Here is a 16,292-nt window from a genome sequence, read left to right as displayed (position 1 = left end):
AACGGTAGATCTTCTCTAAGCTGCAAGCCTGGTGGAAATTGCACTGATGAAGCGCAATGGCAAATTAGCATAAAACATATATGTACAAGAGCATTATTTTTTAATCCCACACAGATTTCTGTTGTGAGGTGGCTGTTATTTCAAGGTTGTTGGTTTTAATGTGAAGGGGCTTTGTGTGCATGCTACGTTTACTTCCGTAAGTCCTCTCTGAATGAAGCGCTCCCTGTGCTCGCCCACGGCACTATGTGGGCACTGCTCCATTGTTGTGCATCAAGAGCCATGTCGCGTCGGGTCGAGGCCAAGGTGGAATTTATAACTGATGGAATTTCACACCCAAGTGAGCGCTGGGCCTGGTGAGCACTCACATTTACAACCAATGCCCCGGCGGCTCTGCCGAGACTCCTGAATGGCAAAGTCATTTGTCTCTGTGAAGGGCAAAGAGAGAAAGCGAGGGAACTATCTTTTTTTCTTCTCCTTTAAAAACAGAATAATACTTTATGTTTACGCACACCCCCTCACACCACAACCCATGTTTTCCAAAGCCCTTAGAATCGTAATTGGAATTAAAGAGAGGAAAAGGTACGCAGCCCATTTCCAATTAGTATTTTCTCTGCTCAGGAGACGCTCAGGGGGATCAATAGGATATTAAGTTTGTGTACATAGAAATAAGGCACACAATTACTTCCAGCCATTAGCAACACTAAACATGTGGAGAAATGTCGACCTCCGATGGCTGCCTGACCTGTGTTCTGTGACAATCATTTGCCAGTTTTCAAGCTTTACTGAAGTGCATTGGTACAGTTTGCTTCTATTGAGCAAAATAGTATTTGGCCCTGACAAACAGTAGCGATCAACACAATTAGGCTCATGTGGAGTTCTGCTAACAGGTCTGGCTTCCTCTCAGCAGTGGCTATAAACTTCTTAAGACCATCTTTCCAAACATAGTGATCATTTGTGGTCAAGCTGCAGAGTAACATCTGTTATCACTGACTGGCTCTCTGATACCTGCTCTCAGGCTAAAGTTGCACAGCCCTCTAGCATCTCACAACCCTCCAGCATCTCACAACCCTCACAACATTAGCCACAGTCCCCTCTTATCACCCCCGGAACCCTCAAATCTCCCCAAGCCTGGGGCTATCCTATGGAGACCAAAGCAAGAGCCATTATGTATTAGGTCATGCTTGTTTTTACAGACCGTGATATATGTATATATAATTCAAAGAGTGTGCTGAATAATCCATGCTCTTACTTAATGATTCATGTGCGGGGCTGAGAGTGAGGGGGACGTTTTTGTGGGTTGACTTGGGTACCAGTGATACCCCCTCCTCCATACCGGCCAAGGTGTCAATCCATCCTCTTCTCCATTGTGCTTGGCGTCTCTCTATCACTTATTCATCCAATGGACGCCCTGAAGATTCAAAATGCATTCCTCTGTGTGACCACTGGAATATATACATTTATCATCATCTAGTTAAATATAATCTGCTATATGGAATGTAATCATCTATATTGAATAAGAGACAAAGCAAGTGAAGACAGGCTTGACCTGTATGTGGTAAAGTATGGTGTGTAACTACGTGGTGAGGTCGAGGGGTCCATTGTGAAGGCAGAACAGATCCAGGGATAGGGGGACTTTTTCTGTGTTTCTGGTGAATACCAGCGCTCCATTCAGCAGGTAACCATGTTGATGGTAATGAAACCTGCCTGCTCTCTTTGGAAATGAGAGGCAGGGCCTGGTGTTTGGACAGCCCATCATGTAGTTGATAACGAGGGGAACATTGTGCTACATGAACAAAGGCTGCTGCTGTGCCAGAGCCCCCTGTCTCCCCGTCCCCCACGCAGAACAGAACAGAACAGAGCAGGCAGGAATAGAAATGAGCGTGACTCGCAGCAGGTGGAGGCAGATCAGCATTTTAAAAGAGCTTTTTGTCCAGCAGCACCAGTATTCATCCAAACGATTTTATTAGCCTGAATGCAATTCTTCCTAATTTCCCATACAGCCTGGTCCTTTCACATAGAGAAAATAGCAGGCAGATTTGATTTATGGTGCATTAAGCTGGGCAGTCTATCATGAACATCATGTAGATTGTGAAAACATACCTCCAGCAGAATACCTCCAAATGGATCTGGAGGTCATTGTAGCATCTTTAGTGGGGAAAACTGCACATGGAATTGAATTTGCTGCATTACAAAGAGCCTGTTCTTACACAACATGAGTTAGAGCAGCCTCACGAGCACACACATCACATCATTTCCAATGGGCCACAATGTCCCTTTTTAACAATGATAAATATATATATATATATACTGTATGTTCCTTATTACACCTGTGTGTAGTAGTCACTGAATGTTTTATCCACTTTATCCTGTTTTCTGGGTGATTATCCCTTGGCTGAATGCTAATTTACAGCACATACTTGTGAAGTGTGTTTAGTGACCAATTCATTCTGACAGCGGGGCGCCCCTGTGCTGCCCTGTTGTCCGAATATGCATGCATCTAACCTGTGTGTGTTTCATCTCCAGCTCAACAGAATCCAGAGAAGGTGAAGAAGCTAGTTGTCCTTACAGCCCGTGTACACCCTGGGGAGTCGCCTGCATCCTTCATCTGCCAAGGTAGGTCTCTGTCTCCAACCTGGTGCTCTATACACATCCCTAATACTCATGTGTGCACACGGACACACAGCCCAGGTGGAGCATCTCACCAGCAGTTTATCAAGTTCTCGTAGAATTACAGGGAAAAAAGTGGCAAAGGAGCAGATTATTCAAAAAGAGCCTTGGCTTCCACTCATACCTCTCTTAACATGTCTGGCATTTGTCAGGCTGTTATTAAGATTAGCTCTCACCTGAAGAGCCTCTTATTTTGTCGACAAGTAACTGAACTCCTGGAGAGTTTCTCTCCTCAAAATCAAGGACATCTGAACTGTGAAGAAAGAGTGAGTTACAGTTAATGAGATGACGGTTGAAGAGGTTTTACATAAAGCATGGACACAAGACTAACTTCTTAGAACAAAAGGTGCCATCTAGAACCTAAAAGGGTTCTTTGGCTGTTCCCATAAGAGAACTCTGAAGAACCATTTTTGGCTCCAGGTAGAACCCTTTTGGTTCTAGGTAGAACCTTTTTGGGTTCCATGTAGAACCCTTTCAATAGATGATTATACATTGAACCCTGAAGGGTTCTACCTGGAACCAAAAGTGGTTCTACCTGGAATCAAAAAGGGTTATCCTATGGGGACAGCCAAATAATCCTTTTGGAACCCTTTTTTCTAAGAGTGTATGTAAGAGTATTATACTAGCCTGTTTGTAGCTTGGGTTTTGGGGACATGGGTTAGGCTTAGGGTCAGGGTTAGGGTTGAAGTCTGGGCTTAACTGGTCTTTACAGTTTGAGCTAATATCATAGTTTAAGTTAAAGCTTGTCCTTGGATCTTCTTTACTTTTCCATTGACAATACAGCACAGGAAACCGTTAAAAGCTCCCAGTCTGTGGAGTAGTGTTTGGTCACCCCAGAGCCCTGAGAGCAGACAGCCCATGTAGCTCAATGTGACTTTAAGCTCCACAAAGGACCAGCCCCAGCTCCGACACGCAGATGTGCATGAAGTAATCTCAGGAAGTCTGAGTAATTAGATGACACACTCTGTGGCCTGTACCTGTGTCCCATGCTCCATCTCTCCTCCTGCCTGCCACATTGACTCAATTAGAGAGCTTGTTATGCCTCCATTAATGGTAACGAGCAGGACAGAGTGGGGCGGGCGGCTGTAGTGGGATGGGGAGGGAGGGCTACAGGCTGGCTGTCGGCCCTCTTTGCTTCTTATTTACCTGTCAATTATCCTGCTTCAGTCTAGGGCTGTGGATGGCTTTCAGTAGCCGGTATGTATCTATCTCTCTCTGTCTCTCTCTTTCCAACTCTCTCACTCTCGCTGTCTCATCTGTGGCAGATAGCATTATCTCCCTCACTCAGTGGCTGAGGCCCTGTGGGCTAATTAGGTCCGCTGTCTGTTTTTATCCCACTGTCAGCTCCATTCCATTTCTATCGATTGTGGACGGATGTCTCAGATTTCCCCTCAGATTTATATAATGCCCTCTTTTTGTCCTTTTCTTTTTGTTACTCAAAACTCAATTAACTGGGGCCTTGAGTTTTCCTTTAAAGTCCATTTTACTGGGAGTGTGTGCGGGGGGGTGTGTGTGTGCGTGGTTGTCCATGCTTGCTTCTGGGTGTGAGTGAGAGAGAATAGCTTTGAGCATGATGCTTTCCAGTTATAGAGTGAAATAACCCTGACAGTCTCTCTTGTGTATCTCCATGTTTTATTGTTTAGGAGTGATTGACTTCCTAGTCAGCCAGCACCCTGTGGCCCAAACCTTGCGTGACCATGTCATCTTTAAGATTGTACCCATGCTCAACCCTGACGGCGTCTACTTAGGCAACTACAGGTAAGCTCTACTATCAATATATAAAATCACCCGTTTCTTCATGGACTAAAAGAGCTGTTCAGTTGTTTTATGACATTTACTGCTGTAGTAATTTCCATCATGTTGCTTGAGGTCTACCTCTGAAAAGTTGTACATTTGATGGATTCCGATAGAGATATCTGACTAGGCTGCATCACGTTGCTAGAGCTAAGGAGAGATGATGTGTTTGGTAATGCCCACTGTGTAGGTCTCCTACCAGAGGATTGATATATTCTGCTGTTACAGATATGAATTAAACCAAAGGCCATGTGTGGGTATATCTGGATGGGCAACCGCACCATCTCTGGAATACGACCTGCTGGCTTTCCGATTTTGCCGATCTCTTTTCTCCTCTGTTGACAGTTCAGATCATTGCAATAGCTGCAGTAGTCAATTCCCCCTCTTATTCTCCAGTGCTTGTTGTCAATCAAATCGTGTGTGTAAAGCCAGACACACACACATTTACCAGTGGGGGATGTGTTAGAGTATTTGTGTCACAGACATATAAACCCACATCCACTCTCCCCTTACTCGTCTACATATATTTATTCCTTTCTATACCTATTTCTTGTGTGAGACACATCTTGCCTGTGCCATCTTGCCTGTTCTTGCCATGCGGTGTCTCATACACTCTGCTGAGCGTGTTTTCACAGGGTTTAGTTGTAGTGCTGCTGTTTCTGAGGCCATACGTTCCAGCCTCTGTTTAGCACTGAGGCACAGGCTCCATGGGCATCATTTCCACCTCCCTCTCCATAATTGCCTTTTACTTAATGGGTTGGACATAAGGAATACAAATGTGCTGAGACTCTGGTGCTGCCAATAAAAGTGTTTGTGGCTGCCATCTAGTGGTCGCTTCCCTGCGCTGCACCCAGTCTGTCAATGGTACATCACATCTGCTCTGATGATGACAGGGGTTAAAAACATCTTGTTGCTGATTGTTGACCCTTAAAGGTTGTTTTCATCAACTCTGGAAAATGATGCGGTCGGCCTGGCTGAATGGTGATAAGCTCCATATTAATATGAAGTGAATAAGAGTGTCTCTCTCTGCCCCTCCCAGTGAGGCCTGATTGGCCTTTCTGTGGGCTCAGCAGCACACTGCATCTGGAGGGCGATCGAACAGATGCATGCAGGGATCAGAATCAATCAGTGCTGACCACAGATTAGTATTTCAGGCATGCCTGCTTACACATTGGCATTGACACGCAGACACAGGCCCCCATGAAAGTCATGGATACTGAGCAGCAGCAGCTCAATAGCCCAGCTACCTTCCTTCCACAGCCACTCTGGAATAGACGAGAGTTACTTTATTTTTCCAGAAGGAACTTCAGTTGTGGCATGTCAGATAAGATAAAGATGTATAGTAAACATATACACGACATGACCAAAAGTATGTGGATACCAGCTCATCGAACATCTCATTCCAAATTCACGGGCATTGCAATGGCGTTAGTCCCCCCTTTGCTGTCATAACAGCCTCCACTCGTCTGGGAAGGCTTTCCACTAGATGTTGGAACATTGCTGGGACTTGCTTCCATTCAGCCAAAAGAGCATTAGTGAGGTCGGGCACTGATGTTGGGCGATTAGGCCTGGCTCGCAGTCGGCGCTCCAATTCATCCCAACGGTGTTCGATGGGGATGAGGTCAGGACTCTGTGCCGGCCAGTCAAGTTCTTCCACACTGATCTCGGCAAACCATTTCTTTAGTGACCTCGCTTTGTGCACAGGGGCATTGTCATGCCGAAAGAGAAAAGGGCCTTCCCCAAACTGTTCCCACAAAGTTGGAAGCACAGAAGCGTCTAGAATATCATTGTATGCTGTAGCGTAAAAATGTCCTTTCACTGGAACTAAGGGGTCTAGCCCAAACCATGATAAACAGCAACAGACCATTATTCTTCCTCCACCAAACTTTACAGTTGGCACTATGCATTTGGACAGGTAACGTCTCCTGGCATCTGCCAAACCCAGATTCGTCCGTCGGACTGCCAGATGGTGAAGCGTGATTCATCACTCCAGAGAACGTGTTTCCACTGCTCCAGAGTCCAATGGCAGCGAGCTTTACACCACTTCAACCGACGCTTGGCTTTGAGCATGGTGATCTTAGGCTTGTGTGCGGCTGCTCGGCCATGGAAACCCCTTTCATGAAGCTCCCGACGAACAGTTCTTTCGCTGACGTTGCTTCCAGAGGCAGTTTGGAACTCGGTAGTGAGTGTTGCAACCGAGGACAGACGATTTTTATGCACTACACACTTCAGCACTCTGCGGTCCAATTCTGTGAGCTTGTGTGGTCTACCACTTCGCTGCTGAGCCGTTGTTGCTTCTAGAAGCTTCCAATTCACCTTAACAGCACTTACAGTTGACCGGGGCAGCTCTAGCAGGGCAAACATTTGACTAACTGACTTGATGGAAAGTTGGCATCGTATAAACGGTGCCACGTTGAAAGTCACTGAGCTCTCTCTAGAATATTCTGACTCGTAAGGGAGCCAAACCAGGCAACTACACTAAATGTTAAGACAGGCTCAATAAAACATCTGCAACCTGCAACCTCTGACTAGATGTACTGGCTTTAGCTGCTCTTTGACTGCAGTATAATTACTTTCTAGTGAAATACATTGGATCTTAGATCTCCGATAGGTAAGCTAAAGCTAATTGATTGTTCATATAAAATAAAGATCTGTGTTTCTTGGGAAGGTTTGATTGTTGATTTAATTGATTAGATATAAACACATACAGCCACAGCATCAGTAGTAATGTTAGGTATCTGCAAATGTTCAACTCACGTGTGTGTGTGTGTGTTCATTCCCAGGTGTTCTCTGATGGGCTTTGACCTTAACCGTCACTGGCAGGAGCCATCCCCCTGGGCCCACCCCACCCTCCACGCCGTCAAGCAGCTCATCGTCCAGCTCAGTCAAGACCCAGTGAGTCCCAATCTCCAGCCCGCGACCAACACCTGTATTACACACTTCGTACTGTAGTTACTGTGTGGGCTGTCTATTCCTCACCCTGCAGCACAAAACATGCAACACAGTATCAGAGTCAAGAATATGCATACATTCCACAGATACTAGCTAAATAAAACACCTGAGTTGAGGTTTGAACACTGTTCTGAATCTAAACTCTGTTTCCAGTTGACTTAGTTCAGAAGGTTATGCACTCATGTGGTTGAGAACTATAGAAAGGTGTGCTGTAGGATTGATACTCAGCAGCTCTCTGCAAAGTGTAGGTCTCTGTGACATTAGATTGTACTGAGGGGCCAGTGTCTGTAGTGTACTCTATATTCAGCTTGTACTTTCTTTGTTAGAGGATCGGGCCCTTGTGTTTTTTTGCCTTCGTGTTAATTATAAGTGGAAACGCAGGTTGTTAGATTACTGAAGGTCAGAGTCTGTCCTGGGAATCGTCTGCCCTTTCTTACACTTTCTAATCCTGATAAGACCAGGGTGTTCTGCTGAGCAAAGGGGCACGGCTCTCAGCTTAACCTTTTCCCCCAGCGCTGACATGCTGATCGATGGGCTCCTTCACGGCAGAGTGATCCACTCATGTCCCTCACACTTCTGCAAACTACACACTCCCATCCAAACACACACCACACATAGGTACTCTCGCTCTCTCACTCTCTTACACACACACACACACACACACACACACACACACACACACACACACACACACACACACACACACACACACACACACACACACACACACACACACACACACACACACACACACACACACACACACACACACACACACACTTGCATTCAGTGTCATACTCACACGCATACATTGTTTTCCCTCACAGTCCCACTCTAATGCACTCCAACTCCCATAGAGAACATGCACATGTAGGTTAGTGCAGAACCAAGGTCTGAGGGAGAGAACCTCTGTCTGCCTGCCCACATGTGTAATTATGATTCCACTGGCTGATCCAGTGGCTGGAAGGAGAACTCTTGTTAAGCTCTCCACCTCTCCACCACCTCACAGTCTCTGAACCCCCCAGCACCCTCAGCACTACATTCACCCATACAGTGCAATCCCAAGCAGGGCCATGTCCCCACATGTCATCAGCCCCACTCTCTCCATCCCATCCTCTGGCCTGGCTGTGGCCGACTGGCCCTGTCAGAGGAGAGACCTGGGCCGCCTCTCTCCAGCTAATCACATCAGACACAGCACTCAGATTTGGGGCTCCCAGATGCCAATCCCAGTGCCAGCTCTATGGCCAGGGGCCTGGCCCTCCATCCACTGCTGTCTCACACTGTGCACATCCACTAATGAGGTTACAAGGTCACGGTCTGAGGACAACAGGAGGAGATCAGTGCCGGGCTAGCATGTTACTCTTTATTTGTCCGCTTCCCTCTAGCTGGCAGATGGTTGCAGACACAGAGGATTTCAAGCTGTCAACGGCCATTTGACTCTTGAAGAATGTCAAACCAAAGCCATTTCTCTAGCTTTAGGAAAGGGCTCAGTGACAGTCAGACTGCAACAACATTTATTTAATCCCTTTTAGTAATATACACGTTTAGTTTTTTTATCTTTGAAAATCTGTGATTGAATCTGTCTTTCATTCGAGAAAGATCCCTCCTTTTTGATAATCTCTAAAAATCCATCTAAGCCTGATTGACAAAGATTTATTTTCATTAATTACAGATTTTAATTGCTTTTTAAAATACCTCAAAGCAGTCTAACACCTTATGTCCTTATTATAGCGCTGAATCCATCTGAATTTTAGGACATTGGAACATAATCTGTTCCCAAGCTCCTTGGTGTTTGTTTTAAAAAAGGAAGAGTGAAGAAACAAATGAACTCATCTCCCACCTAAAGCAATGCTTTTCCAGACCATTTATCAAAGGAAAATAAGATTTATTTTTGATTGGCTGATTACTCAGAACATTCATCATAGTGAACGTATCCTCAGCAATCTGACAGCGCCATTTTGGATAATTTGTTAAGGCTGACATAAGGGCCAGTATTGCCATGGTTCATTTCTGACCTTTTTAATATTAGAAAATTAATTTTCTATCTGAAACAAATGTATTAGGTGCGGTCATACCGGTTAGATGAATATTGCACCTTGAAAATCCCCCCTCCTCCTCCTGGCTGTACTTTCTCTCTTTTCCTTTATTTCTGTGGGGAGCCATTGTCTGCTGTATTCAGGGCGCTTGAGGAAACGGCTCTTTCTGTCTGTCTGTCTGTTGAGATGTCCTCTGGTGTCATCGGCCCATTTCTTATCCATTTCTGAGATTTACGGGCAATTTGTCTCCATCATTACTCCCCCTTTTCAATTCCTCAACCACTTCTCCTCCAGTTTGAGGCAGAACTGTCTGGCTCTCACAGGCAAAAAACAAGAAAATGACACCGCGGAGGAACCCATTTGGGGTGTCTTTCTGGTGTGTGCAGTTTGTACTCAAGATGCTTTGGTGACACAATGGGAGCATAGATCCACCAAACAGACCCAGGGTGTGTGAATTGTTGGGAGGTTGGTAGATGGAATAACAGACTGTGACTGTGGCCAGCTCTTTGACTGACGTTGGTTCAATTACTTGAATTCCATTTAGTGCGTTTTTTGTGCCCAACGCGCTGTTTCTCTAGAGAGAAATAATCTCATTCACGAGAGAAATCGGAGAAATCAAGTCAATAATTATGTGGGACGCTGGGCTGAAGGGAGTTATAGTTTTCAACCTAGTTCAGGGCAGAAAGTGGTATTTAACTATAATGACCATAATCCATTGCACCAGTTTTTTCCAGCTCAAAGACGATCAGAGAGGAAGAGGCGAAACAAGATGTTTAACTCTTGCCAAAATCTGTCCAAAATAACACAATGCGTTTCTATGGATTTATTTTGGAGCTAACCTTGTCGCCTTGCCTTCCAGTGTTTGAGACAACGACTCTCATTGTTAGGGCATAGACATTAGCATCTTGTCATTATATACAGATCTCTGGACGGATACACTTCATGTTAGGTTAGATACACACAGACTGGATAGACCGCACGAGAGAGGAATGTACACAACACATCTAGGAGAAGGACAGAGACAGTTTGTGAAATTATACCTTATCTACTTTGAATAACTAGTAAAATAATTTTTTAGTCAGACAGCTCTGCAGCATACTTAGGCAGGCAAGCTAAATAGGATGACTAAAGACAGTAAAGTATGGCGTGGCTGGTTGACTGCTACTGCTTGAGCAGAGATGAGATGATTACTTTATATAATAAAGTAATCAAATAAAAACTAAGTAATATACACAACTGAAATATTTTATTATTTCATAGTCATTTCCTATTTTTCTGTTGATGTCTACCCAATGTGCACCTGACAGAGACAATGGAATATTTTCAATTAAAAATCTCAAAAATAATTGTAACATCATTATTTCATAATGCATTTCATGTATTAAAAAAAAGAAGAAGAATAGAAACCGAAATCGAAAACCGTGATTATTTATTGATACTCGAACCGAACCGACCTCATAAAGCTCTAATCTCTCAGCACTATTCCAGACAGATGCAGCTGCTTATGAAGCGCTAACAGCCACAGAGTGCTGTCTGAGTGCCCGTTTAGCTTGATTACATGTCACCTCTGTGTTAAAAAGGGCCAAATATGTCCATCAATTAGTCTGTGGCAGAGAGAGAATGAGGGGCTTACGGGCTTGAACACTACCGCGTCTGCTTTCTCTCTCTGCAGCACATCTGGACTCACCCACCGCTCCGACCACACTGCATCACTCATTTCTCTGCTCTCTCTCTGCAGCACATCTGGACTCACCCACCGCTCCGACCACACTGCATCACTCATTTCTCTGCTCTCTCTCTGCAGCACATCTGGACTCACCCACCGCTCCGACCACACTGCATCACTCATTTCTCTGCTCTCTCTCTGCAGCACATCTGGACTCACCCACCGCTCCGACCACACTGCATCACTCATTTCTCTGCTCTCTCTCTGCAGCACATCTGGACTCACCCACCGCTCCGACCACACTGCATCACTAATTTCTCTGCTCTCTCTCTGCAGCACATCTGGACCCACCCACCGCTCCGACCACACTGCATGAATCATTTCTCTGCTCTCTCTCTGCAGCACATCTGGACTCACCCACCGCTCCGACCACACTGCATCACTCATTTCTCTGCCCTCTCTCTGCAGCACATCTGGACTCACCCACCGCTCCGACCACACTGCATCACTCATTTCTCTGCTCTCTCTGCAGCACATCTGGACTCACCCACCGCTCCGACCACACTGCATCACTCATTTCTCTGCTCTCTCTCTGCAGCACATCTGGACTCACCCACCGCTCCGACCACACTGCATCACTCATTTCTCTGCTCTCTCTCTGCAGCACATCTGGACTCACCCACCGCTCCGACCACACTGCATCACTCATTTCTCTGCTCTCTCTCTGCAGCACATCTGGACTCACCCACCGCTCCGACCACACTGCATCACTCATTTCTCTGCTCTCTCTCTGCAGCACATCTGGACCCACCCATCGCTCCGACCACACTGCATCACTCATTTCTCTGCACTCTCTCTGCAGCACATCTGGACTCACCCACCGCTCCGACCACACTGCATCACTCATTTCTCTGCTCTCTCTCTGCAGCACATCTGGACTCACCCACCGCTCCGACCACACTGCATCACTCATTTCTCTGCTCTCTCTCTGCAGCACATCTGGACTCACCCACCGCTCCGACCACACTGCATCACTCATTTCTCTGCTCTCTCTCTGCAGCACATCTGGACTCACCCACCGCTCCGACCACACTGCATCACTCATTTCTCTGCTCTCTCTCTGCAGCACATCTGGACTCACCCACCGCTCCGACCACACTGCATCACTCATTTCTCTGCTCTCTCTCTGCAGCACATCTGGACTCACCCACCGCTCCGACCACACTGCATCACTCATTTCTCTGCTCTCTCTCTGCAGCACATCTGGACTCACCCACCGCTCCGACCACACTGCATCACTCATTTCTCTGCTCTCTCTCTGCAGCACATCTGGACTCACCCACCGCTCCGACCACACTGCATCACTCATTTCTCTGCTCTCTCTCTGCAGCACATCTGGACTCACCCATCGCTCCGACCACACTGCATCACTCATTTCTCTGCTCTCTCTCTGCAGCACATCTGGACTCACCCACCGCTCCGACCACACTGCATCACTCATTTCTCTGCTCTCCAGTCATACAGACACACTTATAGACTTTATCAAATTAAATCAAGGTTTATTTGTCACGTATACAGATTTACAGGTGTTATAGCAGGTGCAGCGAAATGCTTATGTAACTAGCTCAGACAGTGCAGTAGTATGTCTCACAAATACAATACAAATGCAGAAAAAAATAGAAATTACAGAACAAGTCCAATTAACAATCCTGAGTAGATATATTACAGTGATCATGTGTCAGAATTCAAAATATAAATAAGTGCTGTGTATAGACAATAGGTAAATTATTCTGCATTTATAAACACTACTTGCCCTGGATGATGGAGTACCATCTTAGCATGTTCAGCTATATGGTAATAATGTTAACAGAGAGCAAAAGTTAGCAAATGCTAAATGCTTTGTGAGAGAATCAGCTAGTCTGTAATCCTGCTTAAATCAGCAGCATTTTTTCTGTGTTAAGATAAGCGAACCGTTTATGGCCCTTATAGGCCTAGACTAATTAATATGCAGCAGATAAGTACTTGTCGGACAAAATTCATTTGACCTTCCGATTTAAACTAAACTGCAGCAACACCAGTTCAGATGAAGTTGAGCCCGAGTCCTTCTATTGAGTTGTAGGGAGCTTCTGCCGGAACAATCCGTTCTCTGCATCTTTCTCTGAGAGGTTTAATTTGTAATACCTCTACACTCAGATTGTCTTTTGACTTTCATTCTCTACATTTCTTAATTGTCTCTAATTGCTTAATTACAATTTCATATGAACAATTCTCTAGGTCAAGGTGGGTTGTTAATGAAACAATCCATCACTGCTTCAGCCTCACAGTCCTGTCTGCCTGTGATTGACAGCGCATTAGGAGGCTGTTATGCTGGCTCTCAGTTGACATTGTGGGCTGGATTGCACTTCACTGTATCACTGTACTTCCATTGTCCTTGACATTTTAGGGGGAATCACCATAGTGACGTTTTGTTTGGAGACTAAGAGATTCTGTTGGAGATTCACTTTGGCTTCCCAGATTGAATCTTTTATATAATTCCAGAGAAAACTTCTGGAGCACGGCCATTTAAGTGACCCAACGCTGTGCGACCATTTCATTTAGATTCTTAATTACATTGTTAACAGAAGAAAAAAAAGCGAGTGAGCCAATCCAAGTCCATCGTTGCAGGACCTCTGCGCCAGATCAAATTGCACCATTACATACAGTACCCCATCATTCGAGCTGTGCTTTAACAAGGGGTGGTTCCCAACTACCTCCTCCCCTTTAGCTTGGCGAGCGCTGCCGATTAGAGGGCTTTCTGCCTCTATTAGACCCTGGGAACTCCTTCAACTGCGTGATGGAGCTGCCTTAATGGCGGCTGCGTTTTGCTTTCTTTTTCTATTTTTTTGTTGTTGTTTCCCCTTCTTCCGCTTGGGCTCCATCCATCAGGCTGCCAGAGCCTGCTGCCGGCCCACTCCCAGCCACAATATTTCACAGCTAGCCATCAGAGCAGCTGACAGCACCGCGCTTGCCAGGAAATTGCTTTGGCTGTGAGCAGAATTTCAAGCATCGCGTCGCCCTCTCCACCCTCCACCCTCCTCTTCTCCCTCTCCATCCCTCCCCACTCCCTGACGACCCCCGGGAACTGAGGTGCGCTCTGGAATGTGTAACAAGAGTAGGAGAGATAGGGAGGGGAAGGAGGCTGTGCTGAGCTGGGCTGGAGAGTGAGGGGTCAAGGGGAATGAGAGTGAGAGAGGGCCCATTACACCTGATTCGCTGTGTCCAGGGCTAGAGAGAGAGCAAGAGCAAGCCTGAGCTTTATACACTGGCCACAGTAGCATGTGATTGGCCTTGAATCCTATTCTACAATTCAACTGGATAAAATGTAACTGAACTGTTATTCCCCACTGTGTCACCCCTGCTATGCAGCCTTGTCAACTGATAGAGATTTTCAGAAGACTGTCCCTAGAGAGAATGCCTATCACCGTATTGCACTGTTAATGCCAAACTTTTGAAATAAAGCTTGGATTAATGATTTAGGGAGTGTGTTATTTTTGTAAAAATGTTTATTAGGGGGTAGATCAGCTTTAACAAAGCAAAAACAGTTTTTTAGAAATGTTTGCTAAATGTATTAAAGATTAAAACAGAAATACCTTATTTACATAAGTGTTCAGACCCTTTGCTATGAGACTCGAAATTGAGCTCAGGTGCATCCTGTTTCCTTTGATCATCCTTGAGATGTTTCTATAACTTGATTGGAGACCACCTGCGGTAAATTCAATTGATTGGACATGATTTGGAAAGGCACACACCTGTCTATATAAGAAGTGACTAAGAACCCGATGGTCACTGACAGAGCTCCAGAGTTCTTCAATGGAGATGGGAGAGAGAGCCTTCCAGAAGGACAACCATCTCTGCAGCATTCCACCAATCAGACCATTATGGTAGATTGGCCAGATGGCAGCCAATCCTCAGTAAAAGGCACATGGCAGCCCACTTGGAGTTTGCCAAAAGGCACCTAAAGGACTATCAGATCATGAGAAACAAGATTATTTGGTCTGATGAACCAAGATTGAACTCTTTGGCCTGAATGCCAAGTGTCACATCTGGAGGAAACCTGACACCATCCCTATGTTGAAGCATGGTGGTGGCAGCGGCATCATGCTGTGGGGATGTTTTTCAGCGGCAGGGACTGGGAGACTAGTCAGGATTGAGGGAAAGATGAATGGCACAAAGTACAGAGAGATCCTTGATGAAAACCTGCTCCAGAGCACTGAGGACCTCAGAGTGAGGGGAAGGTTCACCTTCCAACAGGACAACGGCCCTAAGCACACAGCCAAGACAACGCAGGAGTGGCTTCAGGACAAGTCTCTGTGGCCCAGTGGCCCAGCCAGAGCCCAGACTTGAACCCGATAGAACATCTCTGGAGAGATCTGAAATGGATTTAATCCATTTTGGAACGAGGCTGTTAATGTAACAAAATGTGGAAAACGTCAAGGCATCTGAATACTTTCCGAATGCACTGTATGTCCTATTTGCTGTGTTTTTATCCCTACTGTGTTGAGAACTTTTGTGTCCCAGTTCCTTTTAAACTCATCAAAAAAAGAAACGTCTTCTCACTGTCAACTGCGTTTATTTTCAGCAAACTTAACATGTGTAAATATTTGTATGAACATAACAAGATTCAACAACTGAGACATAAACTGAACAAGTTTCACAGACATGTGACTAACATAAATTGAATAATGTGTCCCTGAACAAAGGGGGCGTCAAAATCAAAAGTAACAGTTAGTATCTGGTGTGGCCACCAGCTTCATTAAGTACTGCAGTGCATCTCCTCCTCATGGACTGCACCAGATTTGCCAGTTCTTGCTGTGAGATGTTACCCCACTCTTCCACCAAGACACCTGCAAGTTCCCAGACATTTCTGGGGGGAATGGCCCTAGCCCTCACCCTCCGATCCAACAGGTCCCAGACGTGCTCAATGGGATTGAGATCCAGGCTCTTCGCTGGCCATGGCAGAACACTGACATTCCTGTCTTGCAGGAAATCATGCACAGAACGAGCAGTATGGCTGGTGGCATTGTCATGCTGGAGGGTCATGTCAGGATGAGCCTGCAAGAAGGGTAGCACATGAGCGAGGAGGATGTATTCCCTGTATCGCCCAGCGTTGAGATTGCCTGCAATGATAGCAAGCTCAG

The 16,292-nt window shown here is 45.7% G+C and overlaps 1 protein-coding gene across 1 annotated transcript in view; it reads left to right on the top strand.

Moving 5' to 3' along the window:
- The window catches only part of agbl4 (ATP/GTP binding protein-like 4), a 409,012-nt gene that overhangs the window by 360,765 nt on the left and 31,955 nt on the right, over positions 1 to 16,292 (top strand). Inside the window, exons 7-9 of the mRNA XM_021604030.2 lie at positions 2,524 to 2,613; positions 4,311 to 4,425; positions 7,245 to 7,356. Of these exons, the coding sequence (XP_021459705.2) occupies positions 2,524 to 2,613; positions 4,311 to 4,425; positions 7,245 to 7,356 (317 nt within the window). The remainder of the gene's footprint in view (positions 1 to 2,523; positions 2,614 to 4,310; positions 4,426 to 7,244; positions 7,357 to 16,292) is intronic.

This window comes from Oncorhynchus mykiss, chromosome 5 (assembly GCF_013265735.2).
Source record: "Oncorhynchus mykiss isolate Arlee chromosome 5, USDA_OmykA_1.1, whole genome shotgun sequence".
NCBI classification, from domain to species: Eukaryota; Metazoa; Chordata; class Actinopteri; order Salmoniformes; family Salmonidae; genus Oncorhynchus; species Oncorhynchus mykiss.
Note: the sequence above shows the minus strand (reverse complement) of the source record. Positions and strands in the feature narration are given on the sequence as shown.